This window comes from Uranotaenia lowii, chromosome 2 (genome assembly GCF_029784155.1).
Source record: "Uranotaenia lowii strain MFRU-FL chromosome 2, ASM2978415v1, whole genome shotgun sequence".
NCBI classification, from domain to species: domain Eukaryota; kingdom Metazoa; phylum Arthropoda; class Insecta; order Diptera; family Culicidae; genus Uranotaenia; species Uranotaenia lowii.
The window spans coordinates 425,700,710-425,720,072 of NC_073692.1; the positions used below are offsets into that span (position 1 = coordinate 425,700,710).

The 19,363-nt window shown below is 33.8% G+C and overlaps 2 protein-coding genes across 2 annotated transcripts in view; both read right to left on the reverse strand.

Moving 5' to 3' along the window:
* Nucleotides 1-15,064, reverse strand: part of LOC129743489 (major facilitator superfamily domain-containing protein 8-like) — a 24,964-nt gene extending 9,900 nt beyond the window's left edge. Inside the window, exons 1-3 of the mRNA XM_055735522.1 lie at nucleotides 14,524-15,064; nucleotides 13,800-14,455; nucleotides 3-598 (exon numbers count right to left, since the gene is read on the reverse strand). Coding sequence (XP_055591497.1) covers nucleotides 3-598; nucleotides 13,800-14,455; nucleotides 14,524-14,706 — 1,435 coding nt within the window. The 5' untranslated portion in view covers nucleotides 14,707-15,064. The remainder of the gene's footprint in view (nucleotides 1-2; nucleotides 599-13,799; nucleotides 14,456-14,523) is intronic.
* Nucleotides 5,605-7,101, reverse strand: LOC129745606 (major facilitator superfamily domain-containing protein 8-like). Its single transcript, XM_055738782.1, has 2 exons — nucleotides 6,377-7,101; nucleotides 5,605-6,312 (listed from the first exon to the last, which is right to left on the reverse strand). The coding sequence occupies exons 1-2, from the start codon at nucleotides 6,557-6,559 to the stop codon at nucleotides 5,653-5,655; spliced, it is 843 nt and encodes a 280-aa protein (XP_055594757.1). The 5' UTR covers nucleotides 6,560-7,101; the 3' UTR covers nucleotides 5,605-5,652.
* Nucleotides 15,065-19,363: the final 4,299 nt, after the last annotated feature.

Sequence of the window (19,363 nt, forward strand, 5' to 3'; positions counted from 1 at the left end):
ACGGTTTCGATAGACCCACATCCATAGGAAAACCAGCCCGCAGATGACAGTTCCGGATCCAAATGTCCAGTAGGTACCAAACAGCACATAGATAGAAACCGATCCCGGTCCCAAGATGCGAGCTACACTTCCGGCACAGGTAAGCAAAGCCATCCAGGTTCCCTGAGGTCTCGGTCCCAGTAGTTTCGAATAAACCGCTTGACTAAGAGTGGTTCCGATGCTGAACGAAATACACAGTAACGTATAAGCAATGGTGAACTGGACCTTCCCAATCGCTGGCGTATCACAGCACCATTCTTGGGCTGCCGGGCAACCAATGGTGGAGTTCGTTGAAATTGTTGTTTCGTTCAAGTGTCCCTCGGTGCAGTCACTGATCGAGTCCTTACCAACCGGAATCATAAGCAGTTGACTGAGGAACAGTGCAAACATAGCTCCGTACACCAGGACGTTCGTTTCGGTGAAACGCTTGCACAAGGTATCCAATAGCAGGAACAGAACGCAGGAGACCAAAGCCCCGGCCGTCATCAGGATTCCCAGGTAGAACAGTGACTCCTCGTTAGTCCAGCCGAACTGATCCAAGGCTATCGGTGAAAGCAGTCTGTGGAAAGAATTAGGACATAATTTAAGTGTTAGCTCAAAACAATTTACATAAACTTTATCAACACGTTTCATATGGCCTCTAACTTCCACCATAAAACTAGAATTTTTTGCGAACGATTTCTTTTTACGATGCGTGCAGAAACAAGTCTGCCCAAATTTTACGAAATTCTGAAGTGCATATTTTCCACATATAACAAAGTGTGAAAAGAAGAATTACTACGACTAGATAATGTATAGTATTTATGATCAATAAAAAAAAATGCTTACATTTTTAAGGGGCTATTTTGTGTTCCTTTTGGCGATTTTTAAAGATATTTTTTGTGGGTGACTACCTCTAACCTTTGTCCGTTGATTTACGTTAACAATGCAGTAGTTCAGTGCTAATAAATAGAAATATCTGCCCAATTCCCTTTACTGAATTATGTGTACTCATTGATGAACTTGAAAATTGCAAAAGTGATTTATATGTACGGTATAAAAGACAATCTATAGTCACAAGTCACAAAAATGGCACAAAATTGGACAAAAGTACTCTAAACAGGATTTATTAAGGAGTGTTCATTTTATAGAACGGACACCTAGATGTTACGATAAAAAGTTGACGTTTAACCCAAATTTGATGAAACTGGTTTCATCGTGTATAAATGTTTGTTGACAAAGCACTGGTATATTTTTTGTGAGAAAGCGACTGGATTTCGTATTATGGACGAATTGATAAAGAAACCCGTGTTTTTATAATTCAAAAGTACTGCTCAGATGGAGTATCGTGTAGAAATATTGCAAAGCTTGTGAAACGATCGGAGTCTGCGGTTTATCAAATCATCAGGAAGATTGGAGAGCACCATACTCTTGAAGATTTGCCAAGATCCGAAACCAGAAAAGGCACAGTGAACCGAAAAATCGAAAAGAAATGTTTTAAGCTTTTGTTGTTACATGAACACAACTCGGCCCGACTAGGCCACGATCTGCTGGCAAATAAGTTGGGAATAAAGTCTACAACCGTGCATAAAGCTAAAAAATGATCAGGACTATCGACTTAATAGAAAGTAGTGACTCCAAATCACAACAATAAGCTAAACCTGGCACAATTTTCCCGTTTGTTTGGATAACGTGCCACTATCAAGCCTACCCCTTTTCTGAAGCTAAACCTTACGGTAAAAACAAGATCTGAAGCTGTATACGACATTGTTTACAAAGTTTGAATGCGTTGTACTGGGCGACGAAACCTACGCCAAGGCAGTCTTTAGACAGCCTGCTGGACAAGAGTATTATAGAGCTTCCGGAAGGGGAAAGATGGCAGACATTTTCAAGCTTAAAAAACTATCAAAGTTTGCCGACATCTGGTTTGGCTTGAAAAGCAACATTTCCGTTGCCATCGGGTGTCTTCAAAAGCGTTCGCTGCCTTTCCTGAAGAAACATAACTTGTCTGTACTGTTTTGATCGGATTTCTTGTCATTATGGTAAAAAGGCTATGGAATGGTATGCCGCTAAATATGTCCAGGTTGTGCCCTAGAATAAAAACCCTCCCAACACACCAGAACTTTGCTCATTCGAAAAATATTGGGCGATACAGAACTTCAAAACTGTGTTAGCAGCGAGAAGCAGTTCAATGAAAACTGACATTCTGCTGCGAAGAAAGTGAATAAGTTGACTGAACAAAATCTGATGGCAGGCGTCAAAAGAAAGGCTCACCATTTTGAACTAGGTTGACCGGAATATAAACTAAGTATTTTTCGTCTTTTATACATTTTGAACTTAAAAAAGCAAGATACTTTGATTTGTTCAACCAACAAAAAATCAACTTACACGCATGGTTATTGACCACTTTTGGATCCGAAGACCCTTTATTGGGAGCGATTGCTTCAAATGGATTGAAAAAGGTCTCCTGTTTTCATAAAAGCGGAATAAAAGTTATTACTGAGATCTACAAATACATTTTGAAGAATAAGGTGCTTCCGTGGATTCGGGCAAACTTCCATGAACCGGAGGATGTTGTTCTTCAACAAGATGGAGCCCTTGCCATACTTCGAAACAGATCCAATCCTGGTTAGATGTTTTTTTCGAAATATCTGTGGCCTCCAAGAAGTCCGGATTTTAACTCCCTCGACTATTTGATATGGGCGTATACCTATAGGTATGTTCAATCGAAGGCCTTTGGATCCCTCCGCCAAGTGTCAATTCTCTAAAAGCTTTCACCTATTAGACGGGGGCTTCAATGTCAGAGGCTTATATTGCGAAGGTATCCTCCCGATTAAGTTTTCGTCTGGAAAGAGTGGCTGTGAACGAAAGTCGACACCTCGAGTTATTGTTTTTTATAATATGTTTGAATGAATAAAAAAGTTTTAAATCGTGTTTTCGCATTTTTTATGGGTCATACAGTAGATGTAACTTGAGGTTACAAAAATCTTCATTGCATATGTTTATTCCAGATGGAACGAAGATGAGTTGGGTCGGAGGCGTCCCAAAGGTAAGCCTTAAACCCTGGTTTAATAGATTCGATCTGAGTCGGGATTTTATTCAAAAATTTTCCCGTTTCATATCCAATCATGGCCGTAGGAACGGGGGGGGGGGGGGGGTTTTGGGGGTTAAACCCCCCCCCCCCCCCATGAAGATCCAAAACAGCAAACGAGGTATTCTACATCTATTTACTCTACACACAAAATTTTAAATTCGGAACTAAATTATGATAATAGAAAAAGATTAATCAAGAGTAACAATCTAGACTAAAAACTCATGTCAAAACCTCAAAAATCCATCCCAAGTCCCAAAATTCTGCTACACTTTTTCAAAATGTTCTCACTTGTTCATCGAAATTCAGGTCTGAGTATTAAATTTTGAAATAAATTTAACCCATTTCGGAGGTTCTGATTCCATAATTCCCATGACCAAAATTGTATTCCTATTTTCGTATTTCATATTCTGTATCTAGTTTAGGATTCTGGATTTTCAGTTCGAATAATCAAAAGAAATTAGAAATAAAAGGCTGTTTTGAGATCCTGGATCAAATTTAGTTTTGTAGTTCATATCAAATTTAAATCATGTTTTCATGCATGACGCAATGCATGATAATAGTTTTCCGAATATGATAAAAGAGAAATTTTGTTTTATATTCAAATTCGAAGTTCTTCAACTTAATTCTTACACAAAATTCAAAATTGAAACGACAGATCGAGATCTTTGAAAATTCATATTTTAATTATGATTCTCAATACAGATTAAAATAAAATAATTTAAATAGTGAATTTAGAGTCAACCTGAACTACATAATTTAAATAATAGATTTATGAATGAGGGTTCTAAAACTTGGATTTCGATGTTTCTCGTTATAGATTTCCTCACGTACCTAATGTGGTAATATTGCTTGTCAATTCAATTCTCAGATTTTAATTTTTTAATCAAAATTAGTTTGTTAATACAATTGAAAATCATAAGTGAAGATTACTTTGTTTTATCTGAAAAACCCAAATTTTATTTTGAAAAATCATCCACAGGATTTCCATTATGGATTTGATTCTTTTTGAAAAATATTTGCTGTTAAAAAAACATCTTCTCCTGAAAATTAAGAACATCAAAATTCTGCATTTTATGTTTCAGAAATCAATAAACAAAATTCTGCTAATAAAATATAAATATATGAGTAACGTAAAGTGTTGTATTAAGTTTTGTAGAATGAGGTTTCATTATTACATTCATAATGTTAGAATTATGCTTTTTAATGGAGCATACTAGCGGCAAGCGAAAAACCGAGATATCTCGTATTTGGTCCGCAATGTGTAGATATTGCAGTTTTTTAAAGACAAATTTTATACTAAAATCAATAATTTGGTTCAAGTTTGCATCATGAAAACTTGATCCGATTTTTATCTCTTACTTTTTTTTGAAAATTTGATTTATTTTCATCAAAGGTTAAAATCTTTGAATTTGCAAAACAGTTTGGAAGATTGGGCTAAGAATAAGTTTTTTTTTTAAGAAAAGGACGACTTTCCTCAAAAAGCTTACTTTATGCCCGAATAAACTTTTGATCTACCAGACCCTTAAACAAATTAATCGATTTTAACCATCGATGAAAGCGAGTTCAGCTCACCTTTAAGGTTAAGGACCAATTTTCTAAAGTGACGATTTAATTCGAAAACTTTTAATGTCAAAGTACATAAACAAGCAAAATCATATAGTTACAAACATAATTTATGTTAATTTTTTTGTATTTATGAATTATTGGTCAAAAAAACATAGGAAAAAATCAGCCACCAAACCCCCCCCCCCCCCCCCCCCTTGAGTTGGTTCTTCCTACGGCCCTGTATCCAATCATTGATCCTTAGACGCGATACTCTTCCGTATAAATCTCGCTAGCAGCAATTTGTGTGGTTGTGGCCAGGGAGCGAACTTAATAGACTCCCTTCGGGCCCTTGATAACATGTTCTTTACCTTAAATATCTACATCTTCGTGTTCTTTACCTTAAATATATACATCTTCGTGTGTTCTCTTTTCTTTATTCCTTATTTTTTCAATTATACTATTTTTGATTAATGAATTGTGAAAACAAAAACAAGAGTTTGGCTCATTTAAACTTACGGTAGAAGCCGTTTCAAATAAACAAATTTGAAAGAAAATATGTCTATTCCAGCTTCTATCTGTTATTTGAGTTTTTTCATCTTCCGAAAATTACACTGATAAAAAAAAGTTTTAATCGATCTTCAACAATGTCTTAGTTAAATAGTTTTTGAATGGTCAGATAATAGATGTTTAAATTTTGACCCAGATTTAATTGCGTATCTGAGCTATAACCAAGTTTTATAATATTTTAACATTTTATCGTTCTTAATTATCGATGAAGTATTTTCGTTCCAAACAACTGTAAAATTTTCACAAACATTTTTGGAAGTAAAGTAAAAAAAACAACACCACAAATGTTGAGGATAGAATAAATATCTATACAGCATAAATTTGCAACTTGCGTTACTTTTCGAATAAAATGGCAAACTTAACAAAACAAAACTTTACGATACTTTGAGCAAACGATTTCAATAACTACCCGAGGTGAGTGAGGCAACTTACGTCTGAAACTCCACGTAGATAAACATGTTCAAACCGAAACAAATAACCATCATCAAAACCGGAAACAGGTTCAGATCCAAAGACTTCCGGCTGTTTTTGGAAATCTTCGTTCCATGGCCCAAGTTGGCTTCTTTCATTGCAATCGGATGAACGTTGAATGTCCAAGGCATCAGCAGGACAATGTAAATCACACCATGGATAACACTTATCCATCCAGCCATGGTGTACATGTTGATGTCCAATAAGTTGAGCACGCGAACCCCAATTTCACCCAATTTCGAGAAGCCGGATTGATAAAGTGGTCCAACCAAAAGCCCAATGCTTTGGGCCAACGACATGAAGGATATGGTTCGCGTACGTTCCGAGACTCTAGTAGCAGTAGAAATGTACGCTCGAGCAATGGCCAAAGTTACGGTTCCAATTCCGGCCAAAGCCCGGGCAAACACCAGCACATACTTCCGATCGAATTCAAATTCACCCGTTAACGCATAGATAACATATGCCGTTGTGAAAGTTGACCCGAGAATAATCAGGGGAATCCGTATCGATCGTGAATCATTGGCCCACCAGCCAAAAAGTGGACTGAACAGCAACTGACAAAACGGCGGAGTAGCGAAGATATACGTTATGAAATCTTTTCTGGTCGTTGGCTCCAACTGAAATAGAAAAATGATCACTTGATGAAACTGTTACACAGCAGTGAACTTGTCTTGTGATTACAGATGAAATGTACGGCCAAATGCCAGTCGCCACAATTCCGAAGGCCAGGAAGATTAGAAATCCTGCGTAGTACATAATCCTTATCGAAATCCATCGTTCCCGGTATTGCGCTGGCGTTTCCAAACCAAGTTTGCGGTCCTCTTCCGGTTGTTCCAGGGACAGTATTGACTCCAAGGCACCCATGTTGAACCACTTACTACACGAGACTAAGCCCCGATTAAATCTAGGTCACTCTATTCCGAAGTTTCAAATCTTTGCGAAACCAGCACTCTTATCACGTTTCCATCCACCAGCTGAATAGCTCAAATCCCCACGCGAATCAGAATCATAACTTGCTAATAAACGCACTCTTCGGAAATCGGAAACTATCGCGTGAATCTTGCCACTACAACCGCGCCAACTATCAACAGCCAACTGACAAGACAACACCCAAGATGTTGTGAACTCGAAGTTCCAAAATAAATGGCGCTTTAAGCCGCTTTTGGGAGGTCATCCAATCGGAACATTTTACCACATCCTCGACCGGAGTTTCGGCGACTATACCTAAAGCTGTTGACCCAGGTTACGTCATGTGCAAATTGATGACTGGTGCAAGATTGGTGGACCACACTGACAGAAAATAAAAGGCCGGGTTGAACTCGTTGCTGGCAATAAATTTTTCGACAAATCCAGGCTTTTTCATAAGCATTTCTCTTGCGGAAGGTGTTGTTTTTATTTTGGGGTTTTTTTTGGTACTCAATCCGAAATTTAGCCGAAGGCCTTTTATTTGTTGACAGTTAATTTGAGTTTAAATGTCTATGACATGTCATTCTGAACGTTAAACTATTTTTTTTTTTGTAAAATCAAAAAATGACTATACATAGAAATAAAAAAAATTTGACTCTTCTGATAAGCTATTTAGAAGTTCTTCATAATAAGAACTGAAAGCGATGGCTCAAAAACGTCAATCTCAAGGGTATGCAACACAAACACCGAATAGCCTCATCGTCCTGCTCACCCTTGAGATTGGCATACATTTCTTATACCCTTAACAATTTTTTTTTCTCTGTAACGCATTTCATTAATGTCGTCCTAAAAAATCTTCAAAATTGCGTCTAAATTACGAAAATCAAATTCATATAGCAATCTCTGTGTGTGCATAAATTGTGAGTTTTGCAGTTTAGCTAGAACAAACAGTTCCAAACTTCAATGCAAAATTGAAATTCGTTGACGATCGCTCAGAGTTAAGCAAATGAGATAAAAACTTTTATGGGGCTTTCTGGCAGGCCAAGGAACGATTTCAGCTTCCAAGGATTCGATTTCGAATCCTACCCCTTATTTAGATTACCCTAATATGCATCCTCCCAACTGTTGATTATTCAGTTGAAGAAAGATTTCCTATGCAATTAACTTATGATCTTTATGCAATTCAGTGTTGAAAAGAGAACATTAACGACTTGTGCTTGTGCTGAATTGACGACTTGTGCTGATAAAATTTCCTTTTTGGAACTTGATGCATCAATAACTATTCTGAAACTAGAAAATGAAAGAGTTGATTTGATAGTTTTTTTTCATGATTGCTTGATGGAGTCGGAAAGTTTGTGGATTTTTTTAAAGCTTCACACCATCTTACTGACCATATATATATTAAGTGTACAAATGCTTATAATAGCGGCCATGCATAAGCTCAGCAAATAACTGAGTCTAAAGCTTCGAGGTTTGAAGGACGCAGCATTTTATGTTGGAATTCGGTTTTCTTTTAAACCGGTATTTCGATACTCATAAGTAAATAAATCGCTAAAAATCCATATAGCTTCTTGTGTTTAGAATAGTGAAATATATAGCATCTTGTTTTAAGAAAAGTGAAATGTCAGGTAGAATAACAAGAGAGACAACAGAATTACACAAATCAAAAAACGACAAAACGATAAAAATTAATTTGAAAAGCAGACAAGAATAGCATAATATGATATAATGACATCATACAACATACAATGAATGAAATGAAAAACAAGCGATATTGGTAAAAATTTCATTTTGTGTATGTTTAATTTAAATATCATTGTTACTGTCATGTTTTATTTAGATCTTGTTGAAAAATTTTTTCATCGTTAATTCTTTTCATTTTTACGAAATAAGAACTTCTTTAGTGTTAAATAGATGAATTACATTAATGAAAACCAAGTTAAAGATGTCTTTAAAAAAATCAAACAAGAGGGATGCAGTATGCAGCGTGTTTGAGTCATTTTATGAGTAAATTTTTTAGTTGATATGAATCTCTCTTCTCACAAGCAAAATATTATCGAAACCCAGTAAGTCATTTTTTTTTCAGAATAATATCAGATATCGATTTTCAAAAAGTTTGTCGAAATCACAGAAAATTTCACTGAATTTGAAGAAAACTTGTGACACAGATTACAGATTATTGAGCAATTTCTCAGAATTCAAAGATTTTTCAATTTTTTTCACATTTTCAAAACAATAAGAAGTTTTTACTAAAATACAAGCAAACGTAATGTCATTGGTTATTCAAAACGATTTCTTTGATCAAAGGTTGTAAAAAAAGTGTCAATTTGTTGATATTTGACATGAATTTTCCGATGAAATTTAGAGAAATGTCGACACAGAAAATCAAGTTACAGATATTGTGAATTGGATTGAATATTCTGAGTTTCAGAGTTTTAAAAAAAATACAAAAGCGACTACTTCAATTTCTTCCATTTTAAAGTCCCTCATATTTTTGAATCGATTATTTTCAACCAGATAATATCATCATATATTACAAGATTTTTTTCAAGTAGGGGTCTCTCTGATTTTCAAAAGTCCCTTAAGAACTCAGATGACTCAGAAGACTCAGATGAATCGTATCTAAAGATTCAACAAAAATTTAAGTTCATTTTGATTTTTTTTTTCAAATCGACTTTTAACAAAAATCTCAAAAATTTCTAAAATTTGAATTTGAGTTTTTTAATTTGATTTATCAAATAATCTGAATAAACCCGGGCAAAATCCGGAAAATTTAAACAATTCCTTGGCATCCTGGCCAGATTTGGCTTATTTAAAATTTTTTATTGTATTTATAGGCAATCCTGGAAATATCAAGAAAATTTGAAATAATCGATAATCAAAATTTAAAACTAAGTACAGTGAAAAAAGCCGCTTAAGTGGGGGGGGGGGCAATAGAGGTAATTGCAATTGCTGCCCCCGGTAAAGGGGAGGCCCCAAGGACAAAAAGTTCTTACATTACTTTAGTCAAACTGCTTAAAGTTCTAAAAATCAAGGAACAGGAATCAAAACTAGAAAATTGGAATGAAAACTAGAAAATTGGAAAAAAAAAACATTTATTTTAAAGGGCCACGTGAAAAATATCTCGAATAGTTTTCTCCATAAAAGTTGAAGGGACCCCCTAGTAGTACAAGCATTGCAGAAGTTTTCCCGCATTTCGCGGGCTAAGCAGATCAATACTATTTTGTTCAAAACCTGCCAGCCAGACTCTGGTTTTTTTACTTTTTCAATTTTTAACACAAAATCCAGGCAGAATTGAGTAGAATTGAGTGATTGTTAAAAAAAATCGAGAAAAAAAAATGAGGAAAAATACCTCACATGACAAAATCGTTTTAAAACTCCGAAAAACAAAATCAATTTTGATAAAGCTAGCTCGAAATAACTGAGCCAAATTTGAATTTTCCGTTTTTTGAATAATACTTATCTACATTACTTTGAATGACTGGAAAAATCCAGGAAATCAGGAATGCTTACCATACAATAAATAATAGGTACATCGTTCTATTAATAGTACATACATTGGAGAATATAAATAAGAAGGGCAACATTAGCTTTTAATTATGAAATATTTTCGCAACATTTTAAAAATGTAACATCAATATTCGGATAAATTACAGAAGAATAAATAGGTAAACTGAAAGAAAAGGATAATTCGTAAACTAAAAACACATCTCCCATTTTTATTTAATACAGTCGTCTTGCAGAATCACGAGGTTCATTACGTTCACTCAAACTATTAAATTTTTGGGAGGACTTTTAAAAATTGATTAAATTGAATTAGGTTGGATTAATTTAAATTGATCCAATCGGCAATGCTGATATACTGAGTTTCTCTATTGTATTTCCATTCTAATTTTGTCTTGGGTTTGAAATTAAAATTGTAGAATTTTTAACCGATTTAACCGACGCTTTTGACTACTGAATGAGGTTCTTCTGTTTTACAGTTATTCTCTACTAAAGTAAATATCCTGAATTCAGTTTATGATGCTTCAATTCATTACCAATGAATTTTTTTTATCGTAAAAACGATTTCGTAGTTGAATTGCTAATTTCATTCAGTGATTCTCCAATCATGATTATTTCTATGTTTTGAATCTTATCTTTTTTCCAGATTCATTGACCTGAGATCTTCAAGTCTCAATTGTTTCTTCAGTAACTGAAGTTCAGTTTCATGGAACTCGAGATCTTTCTTTAAGGTACTAAATTCATTTGGAGTCCTTGTCTAATCCCATTTAGAATTTATGTTGAAAGTCAAAAGGATTTAAGTGCAGCTAATTTTGAAAGCAAACGCTTTTTTGCCATTATCCATACTATTTTTTAAATTTTTTTAAGCGTAAACGCATCTAAAAAGTTTCAAAAAATCAGAAGAAATCATTGAAAAGTAAAGATATGAAAAATTGTTTGCCATTATTATCTTACAATCGATCAGTGATGCACTTACTATACCCCTTTGGATATAAGGGCTGTAAATGTATCTCTTGTCACATTTAGAAAAAAACTATTTGACAAAATTAAGGGGTTTTATCTGATGAGAATTATAAATAATATTAAATTATAAAAACTCAAAATAAACATTTGAACTATGGATTAGTTCTGGTTGTAGCTTTGATTACCAATCTGTAATTTGTTTTTCGGAACTCAATTGGAAATTATGATTTAATTTGAGTCACTGGATTGTTTTTCTGAATATATACCTATTTTAGGTTTTGAATTCTTAAACTCTTACATATATCTGTATCTCCATGGAATTTGATTTTAATTCATTTGTTTTATTTTTTAATTTTGTTTTCTCAGCCTGAAATTGTTATGCTACTTATAAATTGTCAAAAAGAAAATATTTATTCTGCTTTCGATGAAGCACATACCTGGCTATCAATGATGAAATCAAAAACTTATTAAAAATCTATCCTTGAATTTTTCTAAACCAGCTAAGGTATTATGTATAAAGCGAATTGAATTTTGCATTCAACAGCTCTTATCATAGCTTTCATTTTGATAAGTTGTTTAACTATTCCGCACTGTTTGCACGTGATGGACAATTTTTATTTGATGATTCCAGAAACTACATTCAGTTCAGTTTGCACATGAATGAAAAAATTGAATCATAGACCACCCGGGAAAAATTGCCCCGGGCCGCCCGAAGGCTTAATCCGGCCCTCACAGTGAAAGATACACGGATAAACCCAAGATATTTTACTGAGATCATAAGTTTTTGATGATTGTGTAGCTTTTCCAACATTACTTTTAGATATTTTATAAATTTAGACGCCGACCGTGGCCTAGAGGATAGCGTTCAAGTCTTCTAGGCCAGAGGTCATGAGATCGAATCTCGGTCACGTCAAACATAGTACTCTTTTTGTAGGTTGGCGGTTTTAGCATTTGTAAGGTGCTAGCCATTATATCTTTGAAACATGTACGCCATAGAATTAAGTAAATTAGATCTCTTCGAAGAAAAATGAAGTTTCATTGAGATTGTGTTATCATTTTTTGGAACATTTCGGATTGAAACAATCCTGATTAACGGAAGATGGGAAACAGATTTTTCCTGAATCCTGAATAAAGTAATAATTCAAAATATCTAAAGTTTAATCGAAGCTCACAATCATTTTAATCACAACTTTTCTAAAAAAAAAAAACAAATACAATTTTATTTATAAAAATTATTTAAAGTTGTTTTGAATTCAAAATGTTTTCCGAAAATTGGTAGAAGAATTGGTAGAAAGTAAATAATATAATTAATATTTCATTCTGTTGATTGATACAATGCAAACATTTTTTTTATATTGACATTCCCCAATGTCCATCTAGCTATCTATCTTAAGGTTTCCAGATTGCCCGGTTTTATCCGGGTTTTCCCGGATATTTGATACGAAATTAGGGATCAGTCCGGCCCGGCCCGGTTGCCAGGATTTCATTGAAAAAGCCCGGATTTTGCCCGGATTTTTTTTACTTTATTTGGCAAATCAAACAAAAAAACAAATTGTGTTGTAAAATTTTTAAATTTAAGCCTCTAATACGAAATGTTTTCAGCAGGTTTTGCAAAAATAATCATGAAAGGTTTTTTCGAAACCGTAAATATACAATTCAAAATCTCTCTATAAATTTTGATGAAATTCTTTTTTTTTTAATTTTTTTTATTTTTATTTTTGTTGAGTAACTTCTGGATTTTGACAAAATTTTCCCGGACATTGCCCGGTTTTTCGGTCGTCAATTTAGAAATGAAATGCCCGGATTTTCCCAGGTTTTTATAGAAAATTGCCCGGTTTGTCCGGCCCGGATACGTGCTGAAAAAATTCTGGCAACCTTTATCTAATATATCTATTGTTTAAGATACAACTATTTGCGATTCAAAAGAAAGCTGCTCTCTGATTCAAAATAATCAATATAATAATAACCTAGTTATTATGAACTAGATTTCATCCAGAGATATTGATAATTTTTAACTTAATTTGTCAGTCTTTTAAGAAAAAGTATTTTTTTATAATTCCACCAAACATGTTTCGTAGAATATTAATTTCATGACTTTAAATAACTCTGATTAAAATTTTAACTTAATATAAACATCTGAAACTGGTTGCAAGATTATAAGATTTTTTTACCATTTAAGAACCATTTCAGCCTTCACTTTTTTCCCATCCGGGCGTTTTTTTTTTTGTTACTTCAATCGCGAAAGCTTTTAACAACACTTATTGACAAAAATGAAAAATGTTGTTTTACAATTGACAAAAGTTGTTGTTCTGAAAATTTCTACAAAAACTTTAAAGGAGTAGAACACAGCAAATAAATTAAAACGTTATTTCGTTCCCATATTTTCCAAATTAAGGTCAGAGGACAACAATATGTTGATACTAAAGACAATATAATTTGTATCCTAATGAAGATTTATGAAAATCAATAACGATTTAAGCAATTAGTAGATCATCAGTATCATTAAAATAACCTTACCCGACTTGTGAAAAATAGACGGGCGTAGTGAATAATTGAGAAATTCTCCGGTGCATTGCTTTTGAAGCGGAACGCAAACAAACTATCCAATTAGACTAACTGCCGCCTATAGTGAAATGTATTCACCAGAATAGATTACTAATATGCATCACATATATCGTCGTTGTTGCTGTTGTTATTGATGATGATGACATTGGTCATGAACTTCACTTACGTTTGGAATGCTACGTACGCCAACATCAGCAACGAGAATGCAACTATCGCGGCTGCAATGGGAAAGTATCGTAGCTTCACCGACTTCCAGGCTTCCTTGGCACTGGCAGCTCCCTGACTTTTCATGGCCTCTTTCAGGGCGATAGGGCGGTCTTTAAAAAATCCTGGCATCAGCAGAAAGATGTTAAGGACTCCCAGAACGGCACTAACCCATCCGGCAGTGGTGTACATGTTGATATCGAATAGGTCAAAAATTCGGACCCCTCGAGCCCCCATTACTGAAAACAGTGACTGGAGGATTGGTCCCACCATGAGACCCAGACTTTGGGCCAGTGCCATGTACGAAATGGTTTTGGTTCTTTCGGAAAGTCGCGTGGCTGACGAAATGTAAGCTCGTCCAACGGTCACAGCAGATGTGGCGACTCCAACGAAAGTGCGCGAAAGCAGAAGAACGTACTTTTGATCACTTTTGAATTCTCCCGCGAAAGCATAGATGATGTTGGCCACGGTGAATATTACTGCCAGCAGCAAAAGTGGCACCCTGATGGAGCTGGATTTGTTGCTCCACCAGCCGATGAAAGGACTAAAAAGTAGCTGCCCTAGTGGGGGCGCCATGAAGAGATATCCTAGAAAGGCCTTGCTAGCCGAAGGTTCCAACTGCAATCAGAAAATAATCGATATTTGCAACAAGGAAGACACACTTGATGGTTGAATTTGTGCATTACTGAAGTAAGGAAAGGCCACAAGCCCGTTGCGACTATCCCAAAGGAAAGAAACATCAGGAAACCCATATAGTACAGCACCCGTATGGAAATCCATCGTTCTCGATATTCGGCCTCGGTTTCCAGATCCAAGACACGTTCCTTTTCCGGTTGTTTCAGCGAAATCAGTTTCACTAAGCTAGCCATCACTCGCGTCAATCTACCTTAACTCCGATAAGTCATAAGTAAGTACTTTCAAGCATATCACAATAAAACGTATTCGAGTAAGTAACTGGACTTAAATTGTAACACGGTCACTTTGTTCCCGTTCGAGTGCCAATGTCGAACTGATCCGTTGCAACCCCGATCGAAGGGGGGTTGTGTTTCTTTATCAAGATGATGACGCCTTGCCAGTAGAAACGCTTGTCACTTCCTGAACCCGCCGTAACATTGCTTGCTTAGTGAAAGCGCACAGGTTTTGGGGAATCGTTTCAATTTTCCAGTTTGGAGGTTATCCCGAACTTGATTGAGAGTAAAGCGATAGGATCCTGCGACCACACCGGTCAAGCTCCAGGGGAGAAATAAATCTTGAATTTTAAATTGGAATCGCATTCAGCTGGCGGGTTGACGGGCTGAATGGCTATCTATAGTTCGTATTTAACTACCAAACTAAGCGCATGGAGTGTGAGTAAGTTCACACGGTGGGTTGTTGTTTAGACGAAAGTGAATCCAGGAACTAAAATACGGTTTCGGACTTTGAACTTTGAATAGAAATTGTTGAAATAAATGTTTGTGAATGAGCTATCACACAGACGAGACGAGTTACCAAATTAACTGGATTTAAATTATGTATAACTGCTTGGCTGCTTTTGGGAGTAAGCGTATCCCGCTTTAAAACAATTATACAAAGATTCGTGAGGAATCTTTAAATGGTATAATTGATCAGACATTACATTCTTTCACACTGAAAAATACATAAAGAAAATTTTCCCACATTCACGTTAATCTCATGCAGTATTCAACATCTAAACCCAACGTGTTCAGTACTATTATTCGTTCCTGACGTAATCAATTATTGGGAGGGTGACCTGTACATTCTATGACAAATATCTATAGTAGTTTTTTTTCTATTGCTACACATTCGTTAACATATCATAAATTTGAACAGCCTCCGCCCGTTGACAGAAAGCCGGACCCATGCCTAGTTCCCGATCGACTCGACGATTTCGTTACTTTGTGATCTCCACGCGAAGCAATTAACTCCCAATTAATAGCTTGCAATCATACAAAACCTTTCACTGCCTATGTTGCTATGTTGACGTTGGGTCGATGTACTCATTTCTATCTGATCTTCCAAAAAAAGCATAAATATGTATATTGTCTTATGTTTATTTTTAAAAAATGTGTGGTTTCAAAGCTGATTTTCTAAACAACTGTTGAAGAAATACAAAAGAATGTGTCCTAGGCAATGGAGCCGGAAACGGAACATGCACCCTGGAAGCAGCCCTACCTATTGGATAGAGAGATTGGCGGAACGCCTCCCATTTGACGGCGAAGCGGCTATCTCATGTTGTTGATCATAATTTGCCATCTGAACGACAAAACGTTACCGCAGCGCTGCATTTGAATACTTGTCAGCTAACCAGCCAGCCAGTCAGCCAGTCGGTATCGGACAGATGGAACTGTGCTGATATTGAAATTGCTATCAGCATGGGCGGCCTAAGCCCCGCAAGTGCCGCTTATTTATGGGAATCTCGTGAACTGCCAACAATTTAATCAAAAGTGTGTAAACAAGCATCGATCGTTGGATGACTGGCTGCCGAGCTAAACGAACCTGATGCCATGATTATGCTCTCGTCAAGTGTTGTTTCTATTTGTTTAGGGAAATTGCTAGGCACCTGCCTAAAGTATCCATAGGACGAAGCAAACAAATGCGTCCATTAAAGCATAAGATCGGTATTAAAATGAAATCATAATCTGTGTCTTACACGTTTTAATTTAAAAAAAGGGTGAAAAATAAGACCATTTAGAAAATGTTACTCTTACATGAAATGGCAATTTTTTCATTCAACAACTGCTATCAGATTGCAATAGGGTGCGTACATATGAAAGCACTCGAAAAATTATTTCCATAAACACGTGATTGTTCTCAATGAGCTCACGTTTCCACTCACCTACACATTACGGTGATAATATAATTTGCAAAGCTTATCAATAACTATCGCGATGGCTCAATTTGTGTTCTGAAATTTTGACAATTGGGCTACTTCGAATCGTGTAAGTATCCGACACTTCATGATAGCCAAAGTCTTAGAATCAATTTCGAAAAAAATTAAAGTGCTTTAGTTTTTGGAACGTAGCCAAATAAAATCAGAATCTAGATATAAATGAATGATTTCAAAATTTTGAGCAGATAATTAAAAAAATAATTTTGTAACATACTGACGAAAAAAGAAAGCAAGACAAAACGACAAAAATGACCGAAAACAAAAGAAAAAAAAACAAAAAACAAAAAAAACATGTTTGAATAAACAAAACGACAAAATATGATCACAACAAGAAAAAACGTTTTTGAGAGATTATCCAAACAATTTGGCAGAATATATAAGATTTCAATTCCGTAATTTTTGCAATTTTCTTAATTCATGTCATTTTTGTATTTCCTTCATTTTAATTATTTTAATTATTTTAGTCATTTTTGTATTTCCATCATTTTAATTATTTTAATTATTTTAGTCATTATTGTCATTTTTGTCATTTTTGTCATTTTTGTCATTTTTGTCATTTTTGTCATTTTTGTCATTTTTGTCATTTTTGTCATTTTTGTCATTTTTGTCATTTTTGTCATTTTTGTCATTTTTGTCATTTTTGTCATTTTTGTCATTTTTGTCATTTTTGTCATTTTTGTCATTTTTGTCATTTTTGTCATTTTTGTCATTTTTGTCATTTTTGTCATTTTTGTCATTTTTGTCATTTTTGTCATTTTTGTCATTTTTGTCATTTTCGTCATTTTTGTCATTTTTGTCATTTTTGTCATTTTTGTCATTTTTGTCATTTTTGTCATTTTTGTCATTTTTGTCATTTTTGTCATTTTTGTCATTTTTGTCATTTTTGTCATTTTTGTCATTTTTGTCATTTTTGTCATTTTTGTCATTTTTGTCATTTTTGTCATTTTTGTCATTTTTGTCATTTTTGTCATTTTTGTCATTTTTGTCATTTTTGTCATTTTTGTCATTTTTGTCATTTTTGTCATTTTTGTCATTTTTGTCATTTTTGTCATTTTTGTCATTTTTGTCATTTTTGTCATTTTTGTCATTTTTGTCATTTTTGTCATTTTTGTCATTTTTGTCATTTTTGTCATTTTTGTCATTTTTGTCATTTTTGTCATTTTTGTCATTTTTGTCATTTTTGTCATTTTTGTCATTTTTGTCATTTTTGTCATTTTTGTCATTTTTGTCATTTTTGTCATTTTTGTCATTTTTGTCATTTTTGTCATTTTTGTCATTTTTGTCATTTTTGTCATTTTTGTCATTTTTGTCAGTTTTGTCATTTTTGTCATTTTTGTCATTTTTGTCATTTTTGTCATTTTTGTCATTTTTGTCATTTTTGTCATTTTTGTCATTTTTGTCATTTTTGTCATTTTTGTCATTTTTGTCATTTTTGTCATTTTTGTCATTTTTGTCATTTTTGTCATTTTTGTCATTTTTGTCATTTTTGTCATTTTTGTCATTTTTGTCATTTTTGTCATTTTTGTCATTTTTGTCATTTTTGTCATTTTTGTCATTTTTGTCATTTTTGTCATTTTTGTCATTTTTGTCATTTTTGTCATTTTTGTCATTTTTGTCATTTTTGTCATTTTTGTCATTTTTGTCATTTTTGTCATTTTTGTCATTTTTGTCATTTTTGTCATTTTTGTCATTTTTGTCATTTTTGTCATTTTTGTCATTTTTGTCATTTTTGTCATTTTTGTCATTTTTGTCATTTTTGTCATTTTTGTCATTTTTGTCATTTTTGTCATTTTTGTCATTTTTGTCATTTTTGTCATTTTTGTCATTTTTGTCATTTTTGTCATTTTTGTCATTTTTGTCATTTTTGTCATTTTTGTCATTTTTGTCATTTTTGTCATTTTTGTCATTTTTGTCATTTTTGTCATTTTTGTCATTTTTGTCATTTTTGTCATTTTTGTCATTTTTGTCATTTTTGTCAATTTTGTCAATTTTGTCAATTTTGTCAATTTTGTCATTTTTGTCATTTTTGTCATTTTTGTCATTTTTGTCATTTTTGTCATTTTTGTCATTTTTGTCATTTTTGTCATTTTTGTCATTTTTGTCATTTTTGTCATTTTTGTCATTTTTGTCATTTTTGTCATTTTTGTCATTTTTGTCATTTTTGTCATTTTTGTCATTTTTGTCATTTTTGTCATTTTTGTCATTTTTGTCATTTTTGTCATTTTTGTCATTTTTGTCATTTTTGTCATTTTTGTCATTTTTGTCATTTTTGTCATTTTTGTCATTTTTGTCATTTTTGTCATTTTTGTCATTTTTGTCATTTTTGTCATTTTTGTCATTTTTGTCATTTTTGTCATTTTTGTCATTTTTGTCATTTTTGTCATTTTTGTCATTTTTGTCATTTTTGTCATTTTTGTCATTTTTGTCATTTTTGTCATTTTTGTCATTTTTGTCATTTTTGTCATTTTTGTCATTTTTGTCATTTTTGTCATTTTTGTCATTTTTGTCATTTTTGTCATTTTTGTCATTTTTGTCATTTTTGTCATTTTTGTCATTTTTGTCATTTTTGTCATTTTTGTCATTTTTGTCATTTTTGTCATTTTTGTCATTTTTGTCATTTTTGTCATTTTTGTCAT

Bases quoted from the DNA above. Each gene is read 5' to 3' on its own strand.
- LOC129745606 (XM_055738782.1), bottom strand. From the start codon at position 6,559: ATGGGTGCCTTGGAGTCAATACTGTCCCTGGAACAACCGGAAGAGGAC. The intron at 6,313-6,376 runs GTAATCACAAGA...TTTCTATTTCAG, and splicing joins TTTGGCCGTACATTTCATCT to TTGGAGCCAACGACCAGAAA.